The sequence below is a fragment of the Sycon ciliatum genome, chromosome 10 (genome assembly GCF_964019385.1).
Source record: "Sycon ciliatum chromosome 10, ocSycCili1.1, whole genome shotgun sequence".
Classification (NCBI taxonomy): Eukaryota; Metazoa; Porifera; class Calcarea; order Leucosolenida; family Sycettidae; genus Sycon; species Sycon ciliatum.
Window position 1 is genome coordinate 23,744,206 of NC_088652.1, and position 26,436 is coordinate 23,770,641.

Consider the following 26,436-nt stretch of genomic DNA (forward strand, 5'->3'; position numbering starts at 1 on the left):
GACTACATGTATCAGGATGTGTGCATATGCATGTGTCGTATCCATACTATTGACACGTGCCTTTTAGGCCTCTACGGGACAAGTATGCCTTATTTAGGTGTCTAATTATTTATCTATCTCCCGTGAACGGGTTCATAATCGTCTTTATTTTATGTCTTCACACAAGGCCTGGGGCCTTCCTTATTTGGTATACACTGTTATTTCCCACATGGCTCCCGCTCTTTATGCAACAGTTCGTACACATATTTACTACGGTTTGATACGCTATTGCATGCGGGACCAGCAATCTCGTGGCCATGGACTTCCATGGCCGCAACTAGATACTATTGCCATCACCTTCCTTCTCTCTCTCTCTATCTCTCGCAACTTCGTCTTTACGGCAAGTCACGACTTTCTTCCTTCTCGTTCGATAAGTATCGTTTGATATTATGTCTGACCGTAAGATGTGAGTCTCGATGTGAAAGTATAGGCGTGTGTGTGTGTGTGTGTGTGTGTGTGTGTGTGTGTGTGTGTGTGTGTGTGTGTGTATGTGTGTATGTATGTGAATGCGGGTGCTGTACATGTGAGGGCATGGCGAGTGAGTGTGTGACCAGGTGTGGTGTGACCCGAACATGTCTAAATATGTCTGATTCGCGAGTATATGTGGTGTCGGAATGCCTAATAATGTAATTGTAGTTACGGCCACCACTGCACGGCCTGTAATGGGATAGTCGTAGATTAGTCATGTTGGTTCCGCGGCTCCGGGGCCTAACTCCGGGCCGCCGGACTACAACATTTGGCGCAGTGAACAGGATGCGATACTATTGTGTGCTGTGTGTGTGTTGTCCTCAGTACTGTAGGGGCCCGTCACACCCTGACGGTGCAACTACGGGCGGCACGGAACGCCGCCGCTCCGCATCGCGACGGTGATGGCCGACGGGCACTAAAAAAATTCCAGAATTTCAAGAAACGGCGGAACGCCAACAAGTCGCCACGGTCTCGGGCGGTTCGGGACACCGCCGCCCGAACCAAGCAGAAGAAGCATGCCTCGCCATCCCGCCAACGGCGTAACTGGGAGCGTGTTCAAACTCCGCGAAAAAAAGAAACAGCAGAAACGACAGCAACAAAACAACGAAATGGTGGTCACCCCTCGGTCCGTCGACACCTCGGCCGTCGACTCTGGGTTGGAGGATCTTCAGGACTGGTCAACGACGGACATGTCCTTAGACGAGTACTTCCGTCGGACCAGAATTTCAAGAAATGGCAGAACGCCAACAAGTCGCCACGGTCTCGGGCGGTTCGGGACACCGCCGCCCGAACCAAGCAGAAGAAGCATGCCTCGCCATCCCGCCAACGGCGTAACTGGGAGCGTGTGTTCAAACTCCGCGAAAAAAAGGAACAGCAGAAACGACAGCAACAAAACAACGAAATGGTGGTCACCCCTCGGTCCGTCGACACCTCGGCCGTCGACTCTGGGTTGGAGGATCTTCAGGACTGGTCAACGACGGACATGTCCTTAGACGAGTACTTCCGTCGGACCAGAATTTCAAGAAACGGCGGAACGCCAACAAGTCGCCACGGCCTCGGGCGGTTCGGGACACCGCCGCCCGAACCAAGCAGAAGAAACATGCCTCGCCATCCCGCCAACGGCGGAACTGGGAGCGTGTGTTCAAACTCCGCGAAAAAAAGAAACAGCAGAAACGACAGCAACAAAACAACGAAATGGTGGTCACCCCTCGGTCCGTCGACACCTCGGCCGTCGACTCTGGGTTGGAGGATCTTCAGGACTGGTCAACGACGGACATGTCCTTAGACGAGTACTTCCGTCGGACCAGAATTTCAAGAAACGGCGGAACGCCAACAAGTCGCCACGGTCTCGGGCGGTTCGGGACACCGCCGCCCGAACCAAGCAGAAGAAACATGCCTCGCCATCCCGCCAACGGCGGAACTGGGAGCGTGTGTTCAAACTCCGCGAAAAAAAGAAACAGCAGAAACGACAGCAACAAAACAACGAAATGGTGGTCACCCCTCGGCCCGTCGACACCTCGGCCGTCGACTCTGGGTTGGAGGATCTTCAGGACTGGTCAACGACGGACATGTCCTTAGACGAGTACTTCCGTCGGACCAGAATTTCAAGAAACGGCGGAACGCCAACAAGTCGCCACGGTCTCGGGCGGTTCGGGACACCGCCGCCCGAACCAAGCAGAAGAAACATGCCTCGCCATCCCGCCAACGGCGTAACTGGGAGCGTGTGTTCAAACTCCGCGAAAAAAAGAAACAGCAGAAACGACAGCAACAAAACAACGAAATGGTGGTCACCCCTCGGTCCGTCGACTCTGGGTTGGAGGATCTTCAGGACTGGTCAACGACGGACATGTCCTTAGACGAGTACTTCCGTCGGACCGAGGGAATCTGGCTGGGCTTCGAAGATCAGGACTGACCGTCACGAACCTCAGCCAGGTCGGTGAGTACTCATGCCTGCGTGGATGGTTGTTGTCGTTTTCCTATTTGGTGATTTGTTCTTCCTTTTGGCTATTTCTTTAAATGGGTGGAAGCTTTTCCGCTTCTGAGAATGGATGCGTCCACTATTGCTTTGGTGTTTGTCAATGAGTTTGTGTCACGTTTTGGTGCTTCTGATCGGTTGCATACCGATCAGGGCAAAAACTTTGATGGCTCTCTGTTTCGCAGTGTTTGCTTTCTGCTTGGCATAGATAAGACCAGGACAACTGCGTACCATCCACAGAGTGACGGTCTGGTTGAAAGATTCAACCAGACGCTTGAGCGTGGCCTGGCGCACTATGTCTGCCGGAATCATCGAGATTGGGACATCAAGTTGCCAGCCTTCTTGATGGGATACCGCTCGACGCCGCAGACTAGTACCGGCTACAGTCCAAGCTATCTGCTCTTTGGTCGGGAGTTATGCCTACCTCAAGACTTGGCATTTGGATTACCGCCAGGAGCAGCATCCGCAGTAGCGTCCCAGCCGGAATTTGTGAGTGCTCTCCGCCGACGCCTGGAGGACGCTCATGCGCAGGTCCGGGAACACCTGGGCAACGTGCACCGCTATCAAGCGCATATCCGTGATCGCCACGCTAAGGCCGTGACGTTCGCAGCAGGTGACGCAGTGTGGCTTCTGGTGCCGGCTATTCCGACGGGTACAACCGCCAAGTTTTCTAGACTGTGGCATGGACCGTACCTAGTTGAGGAGAAGCTCTCAGCCGTCACCTACCGCATCAAGCTGTCTGAGCCCACGGCACGTCGGCTGATAGTGCACGTCAACCGGCTGAAAAGTTGCCATCATCGACCGAGTCGGCTGCAGGAGGTCCACGAGCAAGATGAGTCGGACCCACCGCAGCCCATGGCATCCACCCTGACTCCGTCCTACCAGCCTGATGCCACTGATGCCGCCGCCCGAGACGAGGAGGACACCGCTCGGGTATTTGACAGTGCTCCGCCAGTTGGCGTGATGGAAAGGCGAACCCCGCGTTCCCGCCATCCACCCCAGCTGTTTGGGAGTCCCGTCTGGCATGAGTAAGGATTTCAGTGGTATTGTCTAGATTGGTTGTGGCCCATATTACAGCTAGTATTTGAACAGTTTTGGATCGGAACTCCAATTTTGGCCTGCACTCGTTTAGTTAAAATTGTTAGCCATAATCTTAGACTAATTTATTACGTTACTTATAACACGAGGACGTGTTCTTTTCCGTGTAAGCGGGGGGATATGTCGTATCAAGAGTACATAAACCAGAGTGTGCAACTGTGCATATCAGATCTGAAACAGCGCAGTTCGTGCACTACGTCACCCTGATGAGGTCAGCCAAGCCGCGACTTGCATACAGCTCAAATTTTCATGTTTCATAGCCCGGAAATCAGCCAAGTTTGCTTGAATTTAGACGTCCTGTTTCAGGATTTCGGTGTTTTGTGTGACTGTGTACGCTGCGTACATCCACCGACAAGTAAAGTCACCAGGCTATCCGTATCAAAAAACCGAAATCAGGACAAACTCAGTGAACTGCACCACCGCGACTGGTTACGCAACTTTTCACCGTACCTGTGGCTTACCATGCCGTCAGAAATGACGTAGTGCCAAATTACGCTCCCACAGGAACCATCCCGAGTTGCACACTCTGGTTTATGTACTCTTGGTCGTATCCATACTATTGACACGTGCCTTTTAGGCCTCTACGGGACAAGTATGCCTTATTTAGGTGTCTAATTATTTATCTATCTCCCGTAAACGGGTTCATAATCGTCTTAATTCCCGTAGCTATGCAGAAGACGTTACGTCAGTAACGTCTAGCGCTAGCCAGGGTGGTATTTGTGTGTTTGTTTGTTTGTGTCACGCCTGGCGCTATCCGTATCTGAAGGCAAAAAAGCATAGGATGTTATACATTTTTCAATTCTCCTTTTTTCAGGCATATCCTGGGATTCGAACCCGCACTATCGCCCTACATGCATTCCCCCATACACTTCGCATTCATACCCATTCTTCCAAGTTGCTTTACGTTATTATCTTGCGTTTGAAAGCCCTATTTGAATTGCGGGCAGCTGTATGTGGCCAGCTGTGTTTGATGGTACGGTATGGGAGACGGTGTCGTATTACCCTCGATCGTACCTGTCCCGTACCTATCCCCTACCGTACAGTGCCATCAAAGACGGCTGGCCACAATGCATATTCAAATAGGGCTTTCAAATGCAAGATCACAATGTGAAACAACTTGGAAGAATTAGTATGTATGCGAAGTGTATCGGGGGATGCATGCAGGGCGCGCGATAGTGCGGGTTCGAATCCCAGGTTATGTCTTAAAAAAAAGGAATTTTTAAAGAATTTATAACATCCCTATGCTTTTTTTTGTCTAGGTCATCAAGGCAAAAAAGCATAGCGTAGGGCCCTGAGCTTCCAAGCTCTCTCGTTTTATATCTTCACACAAGGCCTGGGGCCTTCCTTATTTGGTATACGCTGTTATTTCCCCACATGGCTCCCGCTCTTTATGCAACAGTTCGTACACATATTTACTACGGTTTGATACGCTATTGCATGCGGGACCAGCAATCTCGTGGCCATGGACTTCCATGGCCGCAACTAGATACTATTGCCATCACCTTCCTTCTCTCTCTCTCTCTCTCTCTCTCTCTCTCTCTCTCTCTCTCTCTCTCTCTCTCTCTCTCTCTCTCTCTCTCTCTCTCTCTCTCTCTCTCTCTCTCTCTCTCTCTCTCTCGCAACTTCGTCTTTACGGCAAGTCACGACTTTCTTCCTTCTCGTTTGATAAGTATCGTTTGATATTATGTCTGACCGTAAGATGTGAGTCTCGATGTGAAAGTATAGGCGTGTGTGTGTGTGTGTGTGTGTGTGTGTGTGTGTGTGTGTGTGTGTGTGTGTGTGTGTGTGTGTGTGTGTATGTGTGTATGTATGTGAATGCGGGTGCTGTACATGTGAGGGCATGGCGAGTGAGTGTGTGACCAGGTGTGGTGTAACCCGAACATGTCTAAATATGTCTGATTCGCGAGTATATGTGGTGTCGGAATGCCTAATAATGTAATTGTAGTTACGGCCACCACTGCACGGCCTGTAATGGGATAATCGTAGATTAGTCATGTTGGTTCCGCGGCTCCGGGGCCTAACTCCGGGCCGCCGGACTACGACACATGCAGCATGTTCCTACCTTTCACCCTCAGTTCTCACTGTAATCAGTGGCTCCGGTCGTTCCGCCTGAGCAACAGGAAGATACATACATAGCAGAAAACAGAAAACAACGAATACAGTCAAGATGTGGAGCACATACTCGTACATATCATTATTTCATCTACCATCCCTGTGCATAGCAACTGGATCAGGGGTTCGATTTCAACTACCATCCCTGAACCTAGTAGAGAGGTTCTGCAAAACGAAAATGTGTACGAACTTTCGCTCCACGTCACGAAGTGAGAAACTTCGCACGAACTTTCGCAATTTTGGACGCGAAACTTGCAGGGAACGCGAAATGAACTTTCGTAGGAAGTTTCGTGAGATTGGGTCATGTCGTACGTGCACTTGGCGCGTGCAAACTACGAAAATGTGCAGAACACAAAGTTCGTGCGAAAATTCGTACACATTTTCGCAAGGCCGGGCGCGAAACTTCGTTCGAATTTTCGTTGTGCAGAACCTCTCTAGTAATAGGCCGATCAGGGGCTGGATTTTATCTACCATCCCTGTGCATAGCAACAGGCCGATAAGGGGCTGGATTTCATCTACCGTCCCTATAGTGTACATAGTAATAATCGGATCGGGGACTGGATTTCATCTAGCCCCACTGCATGTGGCAACAGGCCGATCGGGGACTGGATTTCATCTAGCCCCACTGTGTGGCAACAGGCCGATCGGGGACTGGATTTCATCTAGCCCCACTGCATGTGGCAACAGGCCGATCGGGGACTGGATTTCATCTAGCCCCACTGCATGTGGCAACAGGCCGATCGGGGACTGGATTTCATCTAGCCCCACTGCATGTGGCAACAGGCCGATCGGGGGCTGGATTTCATCTACCATCCCTGTTGTGTACGTAGTAATAAGCCGATCGGGGCTGGATTTCATCTAGCCCCACTGCATGTGGCAACAACAGGCCGAGAGCTACAGAGCGGCACGTACGATTTCCGTGCATTCGTCGAAGAACACCAGGGCGTTGTCAATGTCACTGACGAACGAGCGCTCCTCTATGAACTTGTTGAACATCTGCGTGTCGAAGAATTTGCTGAAGAAGTCGTGTTCCTGTTGGGGATGACTTCGCTGGAAACCTGCACAGCAAACAAGTCACAAGCATAGACACAGAGACGGGAGCATTAGCGGATAGCTACTCACCAGTTGGACGTTTCATTCTGTTTGTTATGGGTACCGGAAAGTGTACAGTCGCGCCCGGCGAAATCAAACCCAGAGTACACATTTAGCGCCCTCAACGTGCACGCCCTTGACGTCGTGGAAGTGCACAAATACGGCTGGGCGTACACTCACTGTAGGGCTGAAACGAATGCTCAATGAAGCGAACGAATATTCTTTTCTGAAAACACCTGAAACGAAGAATACTGTAAAGCAGAAATTTTCGGTGGTGTAATATTTTCGGTCTTCTCCAAAATCGGCGGTTCGGTGGAGGGAAATTTTCGGTAAAACCCGTTTTCGAGGTAAGTGTACTAGTACTAAATGTATACAGTACCGGTAGTACCGAAATATTCGATGTGTTTTATTTTCGGTAAAAATTGTCGGCACCGAAGTGACCGAAAATAAAACACCACCGAAAATTTCTGCTTTTACAGTATTCCGAATGTTCTAAACCAGACAATATCCATGGATACCTACTTGGTCCGTTTCATCGCAATTGTCGCTTATCTCCCACACATCTTTTGACAGGTAAAACCCAGTCCGATCTCGATATCTAACTCACATTCGTTTGGGAGGTTGTGATGGAAAGATCAAAGGAGACCAGAAAGAAAAAATCATCGCGACTGGCGCCAGTGGCATCGCGATTCGTACAATTTTGATGGGAAAGTGGGGAACTTTTCGCTGCAGTGAATGCACTGCACTGCAGTCTGCAGTGAATGTGTGCATTCACTGCAGCAAAAAGCCAAGCGCAGCTCAAAGACTGGAACTTTAGCAGGAGAAATCGACATCCTGACATCCTGACCTGGAGAGCGTGACAGTCACGGCCAGGCCAGCCAGCTCAGTCGCCACGTTTGAACTGCAACGGCCTGGCATTCTTTGCAAGCCTGCAAACTGATGGGAGATGGTGGCAAAGAAGACATTGTCCGACCTGGCAGTGGCAGTACAAGAGTCGTGGTCAGCGTATCCAGCAGAGCGTATGACAGCTGTCTGGATCGGAGAGGGATGTGTGCCTGATTAACACAGAGTACTGTAGTGACAGACGGGTCACGCTGCCCACCTCCAAGTGCCAAAGTGACAGCCACGACTTGTGACCACCATACGCCAAGCGGAGAAAGCAAGAGATACTCTACGCCAGCAGCTATAGACCAGCAAATGTCAGCTCAAGTGACATCAGCTCGAGTGATACAGAGCCAGAGTCGGATAAACTAGAGCGTGAGTGCAAGAACGCGCTCCTTCGCTGTTTTCTTTAGTACATTTTTTGTAACCTTGCTTCCTTTCTTCGACTTGCTTCACCAGATTCCACCGCTGAATTTTTTTCTTGTGGCGGACAGGAATCATGTATCATGCTTCTTCACTATGCGTATTGGAAATTTTACAGAGCGGTAAAAAAACTCCTGTTCTTAGTTGTGATAGATAAGCGACAATTGCGATGAAACGGACCAAGTAGGTGCATCCATGGTAACCATAGACCATCAACTGGGAATATTCGAATACTCCTTTCAGCCCTAGCATACACATGTACGAATACAATGATGTAATCGGAACACCACTGTAGTACTGAACAATACAGCAACGTAACAATAAGGATACAAGTCACACTGCCTTGTAACCAGCCTGATTGCACCAGCATTGAACAGCCGTTGACAATGCCTACACAACACACCTTTCAGATCGAAGAGCTGCGAGACGTCGGTGGACACTTCAGAAGGTGCCTTGACCAATGGACGCAGGAAAGAACTGCACACAACGTGAACGATAACATAAAACAGAGTCCCACAAGCATCAGTCATACGATTCCGCTATCCAAACAATGGCTTTTGGCCAATTTTTCATCACCCGCAGTAGTTAGCGTCTTGTATAAAAGCCGGTCATTATGCAGAATACAAGCCTGGTTATCAAGATGCACCATCGTCACATAAGCCTGGTTTTAGTGTTGACATACACAGAAATACCTATCGTCACATAAGCCTGGTTTTAGTGTTGACATACATAGAAATACCTGGTTTGAATAGAAGCCTGATGTGAATAGAAGATTGGCCCTGACATCAGCTTCTACAGGAATAAGCCCGGCGTCTAGTATAAGCCACGTTCACACAGAAAGGAAGTCGTGAGTCGTGCCAGCTGCGTAGCCAAGATCAGCCACCCTCAGTGACTACTCTGGGTCACCACACAATTGGCTTTAAAATAAAAAAAGTAAATTAAATTATCGTGTCCGTTCCCGAAGGGAACTCACGACGGCCGCTAACACCCGGTAAACCTCTCACTATTGGCTTTCCTTGGTCAGAATCGGACACACAGGCGCATGGTGAATTTGTGGCAATAAAAGAACTCCAGGAAAAAGATATTTGCGGGCACGAAGATGATTGGCCAATAGACGTAGCAGCCCTCTCACCTGTATCCAGAGAGCGTTTGTGCGTGGAAACGTAGAAACGCCTCTCTCACCGCCACGTCAGAGCTGGCCTGCTCCACACAAGCAGATACACACCCGCGCGTTCACACACACAGACACAAAGACAGACAGACAGACAGACACCCACAGACAGAAAGACACACAGACACACACACAAACACACACACACCAGCAGCAGCATCAGCATGAGCAGTAAGCTACCAGAAACACTAAATTCCCTCACCCAAAGCGGCAACACACAGACAGACAGGCACAGACACATAAACACACATACACGCACAAGCGCGTGCACACACACACATACACACGCACGCACACACACACACACACATACACACCAGAGGTTAAAGTAGCATTACCGTATCTTCTTGGTCGGGATTGACGCGAAGTGGAGCAACAGTCACCGCAAGGTCGGAGTCGAGATCAATACCTACACGCGACAACGACACCCACAGCCGCACCATTCAGTTCAGCATGATACAGAATAGCAGCAACAGCAGCAGCAGCGGCATCATCATCATCATCAGCAGCATCATCAGCAGCAGCATCAGCAGTAGCATTGCCCAAACTCAGTAACATTGAGTATCAAAAGTCTGGACCACCAGGGTTCGGATTACAGATACCCAATTTCGAATTTTTAAAAACTCAAAGTGATCACAGATTCCATGTGGCAGGCAATTTTGTGGAAGGATGGTCTGTACTTTTGAAAGTTGAAACAGATTGTTGAACACTACAAGACTTTCCTACATGACTATACAGTCCACTGTTGACATGTCCGGCACAGGTATCATTCAACGAGAGAGAGAGAGAGAGAGAGAGAGAGAGAGAGAGAGAGAGAGAGAGAGAGAGAGAGAGAGAGAGAGAGAGAGAGAGAGAGAGCAACGGCTGTGTTCGTCAAAGAGAAGAGCGGCCTAGGCTACAACTCTGACACCGTCGGTTCTTCGGCGCCGAGACAGCAGTACCGTGGCTAATGGACGGCGGCGGCTAGTCTTACTCTACTTACCAAGAGGTATCTGAACTTGCAGAGCTCTCAGTGCTTTCAACAGAACCGCTGCTGGTTTCTGTGTGAAACACACAACGAAAGAAAAGCAACAGCAGCAACAACAGCAGCAACATCAGCAACAACAGCAGCAACATCAGCAACACCAGCAGCAACAGCAGCAACACCAGCAACAACAGCAGCAACATCAGCAACACCAGCAACACCAGCACTCAGCAGCAGCAGCGCCGAAGTCAAGGAACAGCAGCAGCTGAAGTGTGTACCCGGACCCCCCCACGCACAAATAGATATGTACACACATACACAGACACACACACACATGGACAAAAGGCAGGCACACACGTAGCGGACACGCAAACAGACACCTACAAAGACTACAAGAACACTTTATAAACGGACCATTCCGAGAAGGCGATAAACTGTGCAGAGGAACAGCACTTCCAGGGCCTTGTACACCGTTGGGTTAGGCAGGTTTACCGTATCTACAACAATAACATGAATCATACACGGATCATACCTTTGGCAGAAGAGAGGAAGGCAACTTTTTCGATGTTGGAGAGCTACAAAAAAAAAAGCAAGAAAGACAAGATAAAACCAATGAAGATATCACTAAAATGGGATACAATGTCTGAAATCTATACTCTCAGGTACAGTACTGCCGGGCATTGAGGAACGAATAGTAGGGACCGGCGGATTATGCTCGAAAAGGTGGCAAATTCTGCTCCAAAAGCAGCGAAATTGGCAGAACCATACAGACCTGATGACGGGCAATTCCTCGAATTCTGCTCCATTTCTTTATCCACATACCAAACATGCATGAAACTTACCAGAAAAAGTACCGAATTCTGCCAATTTTTCTGCCGGCATAATCCGCCGGTGCCTAACGAATAGGCTAGAATTTTAGCATGTGCATGTACGTGGTGGCTCAGCTACAGTTCTACATAAAGATAAGAATGGTCCAGGTTACGACTCTGAACCCCGCTGCATCTGCCACCCTGGTATCACAGGCGTGGTGGTGACCTGGCACGAGCGAGACTTCCGAAGCTGGTTGTGTTTCTCAAGACAATTGTAGGGCGGTTGTAACGTGGACGTGCGAACTTCACTTATATACGGTACAACCGTGTGACTTTACAATGCACATACTGCAACGTCACAACCGTATGACTTTTAAACAGTCGATATACTGTGAAATCGTATGACTTCAGTCTATATACTGTGCAATCGTATGACTTCAGTCTATACACTGTGCAATCGTATGACTTCAGTCTATATACTGTGAAATCGTATGACTTCAGTCTATATACTGTGAAATCGTATGACTTCAGTCTATATACTGTGAAATCGTATGACTTCAGTCTATATACTGTGAAATCGTATGACTTTAAGATCTACATACTGGGCTATGGTGTTGTTGTCCAGGTTGATACAGCATACATCATCCGGTGTGTCGTACAGGTCAAAGAAACGAGAGTCGATTCCTGCAAGCACCAAAACACACCCCACACATCCACACACACACACACACGCAACAAAAAGACTGCCATGATTCATGAACGACAACAAAACGTCGCAGGCTTCAGACAATATCCATAGGCAGCACAGCGACATACTCAGTAAACCTATTCATAGTGTCTTACGCAACGCAACGCATGACTTACCGATCATGAAAGGGATGGGTGCGTGGATAAAACTAGCCAGTGATAGAGGGCACAGCGGAATGTACGGACACTGCCAACTCACAGGAAACAGAATCTACACACAGGAGCACAACGAAGAGAGCATCAACAACATTGCAGCTTAAAATTCGGCCATGGGTTATGGTGAGAATAAATATTTCAACACAGCACGCACAGCACACACGCACGCACACCCACACCACCCACTGGCTACATCAGCAAACGTGATGCATCAACAAGAAACACATCACAGGATAGACCAAGTCGGCCAAGAACTTCAGTGACATACCACCATCACACAGTAACAACACAGTAGAAGCTGGAGCAGCGCTAAAGCCTCCAGGGCACACAAACAACATCCCAGGAGCGCATCAACAATGCCAGCCAGCTAGCCAGCCAGCACACGGCAGCACAAGAGTATACCATCAGAGTGCACAGCATCAGCCGAGTAAAGTAATTAAAAAGCCAGGCCAAATTAACACTCTCACACGCACGAGCATGCGGGAGCGCACACACACGTACACAGACACACATACACACACATACCACACTCCTGCACGAACAAGGGAAACACCAGCGACGGAGAAAGATGAACGTTCACAACACGGACTTACTGAGCAAAGGGCTTCGCCAAACGCTGTGAGCAGTGACGGCTTGACCGAGTGCAGAATGATCTTGTGCTCGAGTAGTGTAAGACACAACAGTGTGATAAGGTTTTCGGGGGACAGAGCATGCAGCAACACTGCATGAGTTGCTCCACTGCAGCAAGAATACACGCACACAACACAGAGAGGTGCAATGTGTAAATTGGGACAGTATCAGGGTCAGACCTGAGATCCCAGAAAGCGAGAAAGAGTGAGGAAGAGAGAGAGTGAGAAAGAGAGTGAGAAAGAGAGTGAGAAAGAGAGTGAGAAAGAGAGTGAGAAAGAGAGAGAGAGAGAGAGAGAGAGAGAGAGAGAGAGAGAGAGAGAGAGAGAGAGAGAGAGAGAGAGAGACTGACCTCATCGGCAGTGGTGTCTTGACAGGTTGTGACAGAACGATTGACTCGTTGCCAAGCTGTGAAACACGTATGTATGCACGCGTACACCCACACACACACGCACACATACATACAAACACACACATGTACACGGAAGCAAAGATACATCAGTGTATAGGCAGACACATCAGGTGACTCAGAACTGCTCACAGACTCCACATTCCTCCATGCACCCCCCCCCCCCGCCACAAAAAAAAGTCTGTTTCTACACTTCTGGCGCCAACAAGAAGAAAATCAACCGACCCCTGTGGTGCACGTGCCATCATCAGTCGTTTCAAAAGGAACGGATACACTGGATAAGTTGCACGATGCACAGTGTTGGCCCGTCGGGACACCAGGCTTACCTGCATGAGCACTGTTGGTCGTTTCGGTGACGGGAACGGAACATCCGACATGAAGTTTGAGATGTATCTGCGGCAGGTCACAGGACAAACCGAAAGTGAACACCCAAAATCCCAAATGTACTTTGGGTTTCCTTTCCCTGGGAAATACCCGGACCTCGGGGCTACCAGTACAAACGCCGTATTTCACTAGAGGATGCATTTCACTAGAGGATTATGTTCATAGAAAAATATTAGCAGACCCATGCACTGCCAGTGTGTGCTGAGAGTGCTCAATGCCACGGCAGAGGCAGAGCGTATCACAAGAGTACAACAGTAGGACCAGGGTTCGCAGCCAACCAAGCACACAAAATTCCAAACTTTTTCCAAACTTTTTCCAAACGGTACTAAGGACAAGTCTACAGTCGACTCCACTCATAACGAGTTCTCATGTAGCGAATTTCGTGATACAGCGAACCATTGTCCATGTCCCTGTTAGAACCCATACAAAATTGACCCTTTGTAGCGAACAGTTTACAATTTACAACGAACCAAATCTTGTAGGGCTGCATGACTTTAAACCAAGTGCACTCATACTGTCATTGGCCACTTGCCAGTCATGACTTGCTGCTTGTATGGTGTAAGTGCATTTCTGTTATAACAAACTTCGGCTATAAAGAACTAATTCTCCTGCACAATGGTGTTCGTTATATCAGGAGTCGACTGTAGTTCGTGGAAAAGTAAGGGATTACCCAGGGCCCACACAAGACGAGCAGCAATGTCCAGTGCGAAGCAGCAGCTTCAAATACCAACATCCGGTTATCCAAGAACACAGTGGAGTCGCTTCCTGTCAAAATGTTCAAACAACAACCAGCCGCTGACCTTTCCAAGGGGATGTCGGTTTCTCCAGATATGGATATGCGGTAGAGCGAGGAAAGGAAGGCCTTGAAGGCGGCAAAGTGAGGGAAGTGCGAGAGAATGCAAATACTCTTGCTGCAGTAGATACGCGCCTGCACATCAAACGTACAAACATGACAACAAACAAACAAACAAACAAACAAACACACGAATAAAGTGCGGTACTGATAGGCGGCGAAGAACGAACAGGCTGGGATTTCACCAAGCACAGAATACGGATATACACGTAGTGGCTGAGAGGTGAATACTGCTGTACATGAAAATAAGAACGGCCTAGGCTAGGAGGCTCATCAGGCTTAACCGTGGAGGTGGGTCATAGTGCGGAGGTCAAGCTTCGGTAGAATGTCAGTCAGTCAGTTAGTCTGCCTGTCAGCCTGGCACGCGTGCGTGCGTGTGTGTGTGTGTAGGTATGCGTGTGTGCATGTATGTGTGTGTGTGCGTGTGCGTGTGCATGCGCATGTGCATGTGTGTGTGTGTGTGTGCGTGTTTGTGTGTATATATGTGTATATGTGCGTGCATTTGTGTGTGCGCGCGCGCGCGTGTGTGTGTGTCGGTCTGTCTCTCTTCTCTCTAGCTTGCTCATCGCCATACACACGAGTACACTGGCACATGCTACATACCGACTGTGGCTCGTCTTCTCCGAACAATGCCTTCTTCATCTGCTCAATACTGCCGTGGTCGGAGACATCTTCGTAAAAGGACACCGCCGCACCATAGACCTGTCGAGGGAAAGAACATGCACAAAAACACGAGCACCCAAACTGATATAACGCAGCGAATACAAGTAAGATTAAGTATAATCTGGGAAAGAAACTGCAGAGGAACTCCTGCCACTTTACATCAGGAACTCCTGCCACTTTCTTTTTGAAAATATGCTGCAAAGGCAACATATGCAACTTTGTTTTCATGGTGAAATGAGTTACCGGTATACTATAGTGAAGTGTTTGAGTGAGGTTTGCCAATACCGGGTAAGCTACCGAGACTACTCGGAAGGGAGAAAAAGAACAAACCATGTTTTTGCCTCAAGCGAAGGTCCCTGGTTCAAGTCCTGGTGGTGACAGTCAATTTTTCTTTAGAAAACTCTTCCCCTTTCCATCCCTCAACTACATGTAAACACTATTTCTTCTCAATTTCAGTGTCCACTCTACAATCATTTCTCTGCAAGTACTGGGCAATATATTTCAGATGCTTTCCCTCCCGCGTACTGTACAGGCAGAACATTTCGTCGGTCAATAATTTCGTCCAACTCCAAAGAAAGGGATTTCGTCCGGTTGAAAATTTAGTCCATGGACTATAACAGCGTTTTGAAACGCTGGACAAATCGACATTCGTCCGGCATTTAATTTAGTCCCAAAGCTCCTTGAACGAAAAAGACGAAATTAAATTCCAGACGAATATTTCTGCTTGTACAGTTGATGGAGAACGATAAACATACAAAGTTGTGGCTGTACAGCCACCTGACAACAATACTAATACGTACCTTGTTTCCGGTGGTGTGCGTCAGGACAAACGACGAGAACGTTGGCAGCGGGTAGTCGGTCTCCTGACTCCAGCTCTCTACACTGGCGCCGAGTGGTAGACAGAAGAGCGGCACTGACTCGGGCAGAGGGAAGTCGGGGTAGTCCGTTGCCGGGTAGCGAGACAATATACCTGCCAGCAGAATGCACAAGAACAGCAGACATACCAACGGTGAAGCTCGATAGTCATTACAGCACAGCACTGTCGTTTCTCGAAGAACTGGGGAGCAGCCTCTTAGCCTACACCGTTCTTCTTTCTTTCTTTCTTCATGTACATACACACACACACACAAAATTAATACTCACACTCAGACTCGCACGCAAAATTAATACACACTCATGTATACAAACGTACACACACATACACAGACGTACACATACATACACAAACACACGAACAAACACATATACACACGTACACCCACCCACCCACACCCACATACCCACCCACCCATACCCACACACAAAACTGTAACACCACACTTACCAGCCTGGTAGCTCACTGCATGCGGCTTGACCAGCGACTTCTTGTACGCCAAATAGAACGAGGGGCCAGTCTACATAACACACAGCAGCATCAGCAGCAGCCATAGTAAAACAAGCAAATGACATCCATAAATATAGGGTACTGTAGTGTCTAAAGCCTGTCTCGTAACTTAAAGAAGCCTGATTTTAAAAGATACACTGTCAGCACATAAGTCAGATATTAGTATTGACAAACATAGAGATACGTGCTTTGAATAGAAGCCTGACTTGAATAGAAGCCTAGCATAAGCCCATTGTGCATTGCCAAATATAGAGTGTATGAGTAATGCATGTGAGTACGCTGGGATCAGCAATGCACTGTTCAACACTCCAGACGGCCATGCCCAGGTGGCTGTGTGGGGTGTTATGTGAGTACACTGGGATCAGCAATGCACTGTTCAACACCCCCAGACGACCATGCCCAGGTGGCTGTGTGGGGTGTTTATGGTACAAATTACGTCATTGCGCAATCGGCGTATTGACACCGGCTTCTACAGGAACAAGCACGGCTTTCATACGCGACATCACGGTATGTATTGTAACTCCATCAAGAAAACGTGCCAATCGACATCGGCTTTCGCTAGGAAAGTCGGGTGAATATAGTGAGTCAGGTTAGAGAAGAAAATACTGAAATTTCACAAATTTTCGGTGTACTTTTATTTTCGGTACTTTCGGTGCGTCTGGTTCATACCTAAAATTTCAATACACCGAACAAACACTAACACACGTGATCCAATAGGGAACTGCTTCTCTGTACCGGAAATTTCTGTTCACCTAACCTGGCCTGTTGCCGTCATACCGAAAATATTGAGCACGGAAAATTTCTGAAGTTAGAGTAGACACATACTACACTGTAGTAACAAGTCGGCGTGGAGACAAGAAACCTAACATCGATGAAAGTAAAGTGAGCACATTGTCATCCCCTGACCTATACATTACTGGTTAGGACTAACAGTCCACCAAGGCGACGAGAGAAAATACAGTCAGATAGTGACTAACAGTCCACCAAGGCGACGAGAGAAAATACAGTCAGATAGTGACGCACTAACGTATAGGTCCTTTTCTCTTTACATATTTCTATCGGCTCAACATTCGAGTTTTTATTTTTAAAAGCACTTTCATCGATACACTGTATTAGTTCAAGGTTCATACAACTGATGTCTAAGAATGGATGCAACACACAGCATCGTTTCTCTTACCAGGCCAGCGCGGATAGCACGGTCAATCCTCGTAAACCCTCTTGGCACTTGCTCGCCCTGTCCACACACACACACGCACGCACACACACACACACGCACGCACATGCACACACACGTACACATACACACACGCACATACACACACACACACGCACACACACACAAACAGACAGCAACACCAAACAACTTCAGTTGGATTCTGTCCCTCCCAGCAACAACAGATTTAATAGAGGCTACTGGTACTAGGATACTGTATATCACCTTATTTTCGGTGTTGTAAAATTTCGGTAAAAGCCAGCCCCTGATCTTTCGGTGTAAGGATAAATTCGGTATGTGGCACCAAAAAAAACAAAAAACAAAAACGCTCTTGCACTAGTACGGTAATATCTCCGGCTAGGCTCCACATACATTGTATGTCATGTACCAGTAGACAAGTTGATTTTTTTACATTGACAGTGATTTTCATGATTTTACATATTTTTGGTATTTCGGAAAATTTAGGTGTAATGTTAAATTAGGTGATCCAGGACCAGTACCGAAGTTACCGAAATTTACATTACACCGAAATAAAGGTGTTATACAGTAAACACCCATTGCTCATCCCAGCATCTGTATCAATGTGTGTGGGAGTGTAACGATAATGGGCGAACACACACACACACACACACACACACACACACACACACACACACACACACACACACACACACACACACACACGCCAACGGGCGTGCATCATACCTTGCTACTGTTGATGACACACAGGTCAGTGACAGCCATGCCGTAGAAGTGACGACCAGAGTGTGCGCTAGCACGCCGATAGCAGATATTGGTGGGCGGGCCGGCGGACGAGTGATTGATGTCCGCATTGTGTTTGCCCTGAACGCTGCGCACTATGACATCAAACTGATATGGTGCCACTCCCTTGTAGACAACACTGCATGAGAGAAAGAGAGAGGGAGAGAGAGAGAGAGAGAGAGAGAGAGAGAGAGAGAGAGAGAGAGAGAGAGAGAGAGAGAGAGAGAGAGAGAGAGAGAGAGAGAGAGAGACAGAGAGAGAGAGAGAGAGAGAGAGAGAGAGAGAGAGAGAGAGAGAGAGAGAGAGAGAGAGAGAGAGAGAGAGAGAGAGAGAGAGAGAGAGAGAGAGAGAGCGAGAGAGGGCAGAGATGAGCCTCCATAACGAGCTGAATGTATCTCTTACCTGTTGCCAAGCAGCAGCAGCAGGGCGTGGTGTTGCACCAAGTTGAACGGTGTTGATGTGTAGAATCCATGGCAATAGGAACAGCACCAGACTACAGTACTTCGACTGAAAACGTAGTTTCACTACTCTAGGTTTTACACTCCTGGAACATGTCATACAATGTCCATGTGTATACACAGTGTTGCTCAATGAAACCCAGTCGCGTCACTCAAGTCTGCGCCGGTTTTTCGTATCATTTCGCAGCCCATGCCCAGTGTTTGCAGGTCTAGGGCTGCGCAACGCACGGCGCAGACTTGAGTGACTCGACTGGATTTCATTGAGCAGCACTGTATCACGTGAAGATTCCAATGCAGCATAATATAACCCAGGAGAAAAGTGAAATGGGAAACGTTTAGCGCAAAGTGTTGTGTGGGCATACATGTATCTACCCGCCATACGCCACGTGTGTTTTACCACCATTCACCAAGTGTGTGTGTGTTTACCATCATTTCTCTACTCTCCATGATTGTGTATACTCTTGCTGGTTGGTATCCCACAACTATCACTTCCCTCAAGACGTGGCAGAAGTGAAGTTGAACTTGTGTGTGTGTGTGTGTGTGTGTGTGTGTGTGTGTGTAAGTGCGCGTCTGCGTATGCATGTCATCGATTCGTGATTCCTAATCACAGACTGTGGACAGCTATTTCCAATCCAAGCTCTGTAAGAGGTACGTTCAGTTTGTTTACAGCACATGCACACACCTTTGACCTTTGACGCCCATCGCCGGAGGCGATGATAGCAATGCTACGGCAGAAGCCATAGCAACTTGTGCTGGGATTGCACCATTCAACAGCTTGCAAGGCTGAAGAATTGACCGTCACTATTCAGCCTGGTCTACACCATACAGCTATTTGAAGTGACTTTTTCTGGCCAGTGAATCAATATTTTTGGTCTTTTCATTTTTTTTTCCCGCACACACATCACACCACATACTCCGGCATGCACTGGCTGTTGGTAACCACCCAGGAGAATGAAAGAAAAGTCAGGAAGAGTCTGAGAAAGAGAAGAAAGACGTGTGTAATCATAATCGTCGGGAATCAAACCCGCAACCTATCGATTGGAAATCGCTGCACATACCACTGCACCATATGGGACACACATGCACACACACACACACACACACACACACACACACACACACACACACACACACACACACACACACACACACACTCTCTCTCTCTCTCACTCACATACACACACTCTCTCTTTCTCTCTCTCTCTCTCTCTCTCTCTCTCTCTCTCTCTCTCTCTCTCTCTCTCTCTCTCTCTCTCTCTCTCTCTCTCTCTCTCTCTCTCGCGCGCGCACGCACACACACACTCTTTCTCTACCACACGCACGTGCACACACACGTAGACACGCACGTGCACACACACACGTACACACACACATACGCTCTCTCTCTCTCTCTCTCTCTCTCTCTCTCTCTCTCTCTCTCTCTCTCTCTCTCTCTCTCACACACACACACACACACACATCTTTCCCGTAGATCATAGTAGTCATTAGGGCTCAAACGATTAGTCCGATTAACCGGTTGCAGACCGGTTACGAAGAATTAACGGTTAACCGATAAAGATAACGGTTAGGCAGTAACTTTTCAGTCAATTTTTCAAGTATCAGGTCGTTGCAAAGTATGCACTTTCGCGGGCTGTCGCACGCGTACGCAATTAATATTTCTGGGCTGTCAACTTGGTCATATCTGGTCTCTTGGTGTGAGAGTATGTATGAATGAACATGCAAGAGAATGTACAAGTGTGCGTTGTACTGAATAGGGTACATTTTTTGAATGAGTATAGTCAAATATACGGTTAAAAAGTCCGCAGGATTGCCGTGGCTTATAGGTTATAACCGGTTAACCGACCGTTAGCTTAGCAGTTAACCGTCAGGGGTAAAACCGTGACCGTTTGAGCCCTAGTAGTCATATCTAGAATGTACGTATGTGCTTGACGTAAGAGTCAACAACAGATATGACAGAAAGGTGATGGGTTTTCGCTTTTCAGCCCAGCATTTTGAAGGCATGCATTTCCATGTAACGACACAGACATCGCTGGCTGTCATCATAAATCGGAGAAGGGTACCCTGTTTGATGATATTCAGCCACCCAGATGAATAGCAAAGCAATGATTTGTGTACATTACTGTACTGTACTGTATTTTCAACACTAGCATTGAAACTGGTTTGCATCGTACAAGATTTCCTCCGACACAAGGGAACTTCGCAAAAGCAAATAATACTAGATACATTGTACGTCGTCCCCTAAGTACACAGCACCCATGACGATATGCAATTACGAATATGCAATGGCATTCATCAGTAAAATGTGCTCGATAGCCACAGCAAATTGCTAGCACATGTAGATGCCAACTTCAAATTTCATTCAAACGTAAGCCTAGCTCTATCGACAGCAACATGAACAAAACACTTGTTTTATATCTTACTCGACGTCGGTGAGAGGTGGCCTGTCCTTGCCTCGCCTGTAACACAGGTACACTGCCTTTGGGCTGTTCGCCGTAGCATGATTGAAGTTAGCACACAGTCCAGTTGGTGTAGCACTGATGCAGCAAAACTCAGGTGGAATCTGCTCTCCAACTGCCATGAACACAACACCAATGTCAGTTATAGGGTCGAGGACACTGGGCAATTCAAGCTGCCTCAGTTCAGTGTCTTCACTGGAGTCGGAGGATGAAGCACGACTCGCTGCGCTCCCGTCAATTGCATTTTCAGCCAACTGAGTTTCGGCATTGTATCGACGAATTGAGTCTCCCAAACCCACTAGGACGAAATAGTCCGCCACTTGGTTACGCTGGATGCTAGGATCCGAAGACATCGTAAATGCATCAACCAACAGAGAGCATAGCTAAATCTTCATGTCCTGGCATTTTAGGAACTTCTCAAAAACTTTTCACCTTCTCCCTCAACCATCAAGGACGATTTTTTTCTCTTTGGAGCAAGACAGCCCAGGCAGTTTGTTTGTGCAGAGTGCATGCACCTGCTCATGTGACCGTGGCCAGATCGAGAAAAAATCCCAAACCTTTGATTTCGAGAAACTTGAGCATGGATCTGGCCGTAGCAACCGAGATAAGGCATGGTGCACAAGGTGAGAGTGAGTTTATGCTTGGGTTTACTGGCAGCTCTGCTTCTGGCCTGAGAAAATTCGTTCGAAATTTGAAAACAGTCTTTCTGATATTTTCACACGAAAAAAATGAGGACGGGGACTCAAAGCGCGGGAAAGGCAAAGTTTCACTTCACGTGGCCACACATGTGGTAGTTCGTGTTCGAACATGTTTGATGGAAAGCAAAAGTACAGAATCTTTCTGGAAAGTGAAAATAACCAGTGATAACGAGATTGAAGAAGAGAGAAGCCAATGACTCATGTCATAAATATTCGTTCTTCTGGACATTCTGTGGAGCGATCACCAGGCTGTTGATCAACAACGATGTCGGGTAAGCCGGCAGTAATTGATGGCTAAATCAAAGTTCGAGACTTGATGCATTTGAAATCGCACCTCTTTCAAAATGTGTTTTGTAAATCACTTTCAGACTTCTAAATGATTTTAATAATTATTGTATTCACTACCGCCGTAGAAAACAAACTCCACTACTGGCAGTGTGTTGTCCTGGTTGGGAAAGTACTGTTAATGGACTCTGTTATCGTATACTACAGTGAGGCCGAGGACAAGCCTCCTTTACGGGCAAAAGAATACAATTCACGGTGGCATGGTGACTGATTAGAACACAACACCAAAAAATGAAAACAATTGTATCGTATGGTGTTGAAAGTGTACAGCACGAACAAGATTGCTGATTTCTGCTGTAAATGCACTCTCTGGGCTGGCTCGCACGTTGACGACGTGGACCTTTTGTTGTTGAGCTTGTTTGCGTGATCGATCTGAGTGTTTCACGTAAGAACATGAATAGCTGGGGGGTGTCCTGCTGCGATGTTGTTGTCAGGTACGATGTAGTTTCAAATTATTTAACTTCACTGCATCACATACTGTGTATACATGTCCTCTGCTCTCAATGCATGAAAACTATAAATATTGTACATGGTACTGGTAGTAAAATGCTGCTCCTTGAAATCCGATCGACTGAGTCAACGTCATGCCAGGCGCTCTGCAGCCCCAGATCTGGGAACACTGGGCTGTGTGCTACTGCAGGACGCAAACTGGACTCTCACGATTGGATTTTGTTGAGCAGCACCGTACAATAAATCCTATCAAGATGACCACGCTGATGAAGCAACCACCTGTTCTGGAGGACCTTCACAGCCGGGGGCCAATGGGTATCAATTCTCTAAAGTGAACAAGGATAAGGAGATCACCTGTACAAAACGATCACGTTTTGAAGGTCCCTGTGTGTGTGTGTGTGTGTGTGTGTGTGTGTATGTGTGTGTGTGTGCACATGCGTGTGTGTGTATGTGTGTGTGTGTGTGTGTGTGTGTGTGTGTGTGTGTGTGTGTGTGTGTGTGTGTGTGTGTGTGTGTGAGTGTGTGCGTGTGCGTGTGTGTGTGTGTGTATGCATGCATGCGTACGGGTGCGTCCTCTGTTCATGCACCATAGATATTGACGACGATGTCGTTGAAGGCAGCCAGTCAGACGGCACCGAAGATCTCTCCGTCGAATTCCGTCCTTCGGGCAGCAGCCATGGCAACGTATCTCCGTCGCGACCGCCCAGCACTGAAGGTGTTCCGGCAGTGGCTGCGAGCACGATGTCGTTAGCGGTGTTGCCGTCAGCATCCTCGTCATCGTCCTCGTCGTCAACGAAGAGACTGACTGGCCTGGCCCGGCTGCTGCAAGGAGCTCCGGCAGCGGCTCAGAGCGCACAACGCAACCGCCAGCCGTCACCTCAGGTAAAGGCTGGGTACAGAGCATGTGGACGATGATGTCATAGTGATGTAATCCGTACGCATTTTCTGCACGAAATGACCATGGGTGCTTTCAAGAAAGTTGCAGATTATAATCCCGGGTATGCAAGAGTTAAGTTGCTTCATTGGCTCTGACACAAATCTTGTTTTCTCTCGCCTCACTGCTTTCAGCCCGCTAACACCCGGTAAATCCAGCGTTGTATTAACAAGGTGTTGGCGGCCGTCGCCGTGAGTTCCCTGGGGAACGGACGCGATCATTTATTCTCTTTTTCTTTCTTTCTTTCAGCCCGCTGCCGTAGTGGAAAGCATCGCTCCCCATCGTTCTCTTTTCACCACTGGTGAGGAGCTTAGCCAATGGACGGTCAGCCAGGAAGGCGGTGACTCGGCAGCCAGCGATGCGGCCGCTCTCGGTGAGGATGCCGTCGATACCCTGGACAAGACGGATCCGTTGTCGCCGGAAGCAGCCGAGCTTGCAGCGGAGGATGCGCCGTCTTCTCCCGCCCCTGCTGCTGCCCAGGCCGCTTCCGCTGAGCTACGCACCGTTATTCCGCCGAGCACGCACGAGGCAGTCTCGGAACCGCCGGGAGTGATGTCTCCCTCGGGGCCTCTTCTACCGCCGCACTTGCCTGATCGACCGCCGCTTCGACAGGGCAGTGTCGTGGACAAGGACACTGACATGGATTTAATGGCACCACCGGAAGCGGACATGGTTGCCACACCGCTGCTGAACGACTCCTCGTCCTCGCTGTCGGCGTCGCGTATCGGCGGCGCCACCAGCGCCCACGTTGCCATGGCGATGGCGATCCGCCCGCCGTCCTGGCGCCGCTCGAACAGCAACACGTCCACGCAGCCTCCCAGCGTCGCCGCCAGCGCCACTGGAACAGCGGCGGCGGCGGCGGTGACAAACGCACCAGTACCAGCGGGGGCGAGGGCGGGGGCCGAGGAGCAAGGCGCGTATGAGACCAGTGCCAGTGGTGGTGGAGGTGGAGCTGGGGACACGCCTGCCCTCCAGAGCACCAGCAGCAGCAGCGACGGGTCGGTGTCGGTGCGGCGCACAAACTCGGCCGTTCGAATCCAGTACATCCGACATACGTGTGAGTACCACCATCATTTGGGATTGCAGAAAACTTAGTCTTTGATGAGTAGTACAAGCTAGCAGTGGGGTGTACCTCCATGCCTTCTCAACTGCCACTCCAATGTTTTGGTGCTCGATTCACGACGTTAACTGCACACATCCATTTCCCCCAAAAATATGCGGATAGGCGAGGGAACCGGATAATCGAACACACATATTGTACGTATGCCTGACATATGCTGTAAATCTGTAACCAACGATTTTCTTCCGGATGGCGAGGGATCCGGATAAGTGAGGACCGGATAAGCGAGGTCTGACTGGATATGTAGTACAGTATACCGGTAGGAGTTCAGTGAAACGGTTGTTCAGTACGCTCCTTGTAGCTACGGCAACCCCATACCCAAGTGTCACCGTAGGTCTATCCCATGGCACAGTGCGGTTTGGGCGATTTCAGTCAATCGGTGGCCGTTCGGAGCAGGGTATACAGAGTATTTAGTGATGTACTCTAACTTCAGAAATTTTCAGTGCTCAATATTTTCGGTATGAGGGCAAAAGGCCAGGTTAGGTGAAGAGAAATTTTAGGTACAGAGAAGCAGTTCCCTATTGGATTCTGTGTGTTGGTGTTTGTTCGGCGTATTGAAATTTTAGGTATGAAACGGACGCACCGAAAGTACAGGAAATTTGTGAAATTACAGTATATTCAGCGATATACCCCGCTCGGTTCACATGTGTCATGTTGTATGTTATGTTCTCCCCCTTACTGTTCTTGTATATTTGTAGCGGGCGGCAGTGCTAGTGGCACCAGCAGTGGTGGAAGTCTTCTACCACGAAGCAGTACATCACCATCGTTCGTAAGTCACGACGATTGTTATCAGCCCTGTTCTAGCTGTATTTTAGATAAATGCATGTATGTGATGAAGGTAATAGGAGAAAGGTTGTGTTGCAGTGGCGGATCTAGGGGAGGGCGCGGTGGGCGCGCGCCCTCCCCTCAAACAGTTCGATGTTTTTTAGTGCATTCACATGGATGGGCAGTTGCGCAAGTGTTTGCACATGCTGTGACAAGTAGTTTCTAGCAGGGAGTAGTAAAATATGTATTTTACTACTCCCTGGTTTCTAGTGTCAGATAAGAAAGTTCTTCTGAACACGGAGTAGTTGTTCTCTTAGACTTTGGTTGACTTTTAGTTTTGAAATTAGTGTTCAGTTGACGAACTTGTATAGCTAAGTCGGTGAAGGGGATGGCGCACCGCCCGCCCAAGCGGCTAGGGAGCCAACAAACTCTCCACGGATTTTTCGCGAAGCGAACTTGCGCTTCGTCAGCTGCTCAGTTGAGCGATCCGTCTTTGGAGGAGAATTCGGACCACCGCGAAGATCCTGAGATCGAGGTCTGCTCAGACTCTGATCTTCCCCAAATGGAATCCGAAGTAGATTCTGACGACGATGGTGGGACTGTCAGTAGTAGTGATGCGAGTCAGGAGCGTTTACCTGTTGAAACTATCGCAGATGACGACGTTGTGACTGTCACGAATGTGGCTGGTGGCACTGCTACGCAGCGAAGTTACTCGGATGCTGTTGATGCAGCTATTGGCGGTGCAACTCTCAGCGATGCAGAAAAGCGCAACATACTTGGGAACCGGAAGCCTGATAAGCAGACGGTGTTGCCATCTAGGGATTATCCCGACAGTCGCCGAAAGACCGGTACTTCCACTCGCTCGCTGCTACTGAAGTGGTTTGAGTGGCTTGCCTATTCCGGAAAGGCTGGCGAGGAAGGCGTTTTTTGTGCGCCGTGCGTCCCGTTTCCTACATACATTGCATCGACAAGGATCAAC

The 26,436-nt window shown here is 48.6% G+C and overlaps 2 protein-coding genes across 2 annotated transcripts in view; one reads left to right on the forward strand and one right to left on the reverse strand.

Moving 5' to 3' along the window:
• Positions 1 to 21,626, reverse strand: part of LOC135826049 (DENN domain-containing protein 4C-like) — a 49,741-nt gene extending 28,115 nt beyond the window's left edge. The window contains exons 1-19 of the mRNA XM_065338691.1: positions 21,110 to 21,626; positions 18,175 to 18,370; positions 17,434 to 17,490; positions 16,197 to 16,266; positions 15,673 to 15,842; positions 14,813 to 14,911; positions 14,157 to 14,284; positions 13,299 to 13,365; positions 12,916 to 12,971; positions 12,530 to 12,674; positions 11,898 to 11,991; positions 11,636 to 11,717; positions 10,757 to 10,799; positions 10,243 to 10,300; positions 9,599 to 9,669; positions 9,222 to 9,289; positions 8,493 to 8,566; positions 6,605 to 6,750; positions 5,643 to 5,689 (exon numbers count right to left, since the gene is read on the reverse strand). Coding sequence (XP_065194763.1) covers positions 5,643 to 5,689; positions 6,605 to 6,750; positions 8,493 to 8,566; positions 9,222 to 9,289; positions 9,599 to 9,669; positions 10,243 to 10,300; positions 10,757 to 10,799; positions 11,636 to 11,717; positions 11,898 to 11,991; positions 12,530 to 12,674; positions 12,916 to 12,971; positions 13,299 to 13,365; positions 14,157 to 14,284; positions 14,813 to 14,911; positions 15,673 to 15,842; positions 16,197 to 16,266; positions 17,434 to 17,490; positions 18,175 to 18,370; positions 21,110 to 21,498 — 2,060 coding nt within the window. The 5' untranslated portion in view covers positions 21,499 to 21,626. The remainder of the gene's footprint in view (positions 1 to 5,642; positions 5,690 to 6,604; positions 6,751 to 8,492; positions 8,567 to 9,221; positions 9,290 to 9,598; positions 9,670 to 10,242; positions 10,301 to 10,756; positions 10,800 to 11,635; positions 11,718 to 11,897; positions 11,992 to 12,529; positions 12,675 to 12,915; positions 12,972 to 13,298; positions 13,366 to 14,156; positions 14,285 to 14,812; positions 14,912 to 15,672; positions 15,843 to 16,196; positions 16,267 to 17,433; positions 17,491 to 18,174; positions 18,371 to 21,109) is intronic.
• Positions 21,627 to 21,970: 344 nt separating this feature from the next.
• The window catches only part of LOC135826356 (mucin-17-like), a 49,137-nt gene continuing 44,671 nt past the window's right edge, over positions 21,971 to 26,436 (forward strand). Inside the window, exons 1-4 of the mRNA XM_065338969.1 lie at positions 21,971 to 22,115; positions 23,231 to 23,520; positions 23,822 to 24,629; positions 25,391 to 25,461. Coding sequence (XP_065195041.1) covers positions 22,109 to 22,115; positions 23,231 to 23,520; positions 23,822 to 24,629; positions 25,391 to 25,461 — 1,176 coding nt within the window. The 5' untranslated portion in view covers positions 21,971 to 22,108. The remainder of the gene's footprint in view (positions 22,116 to 23,230; positions 23,521 to 23,821; positions 24,630 to 25,390; positions 25,462 to 26,436) is intronic.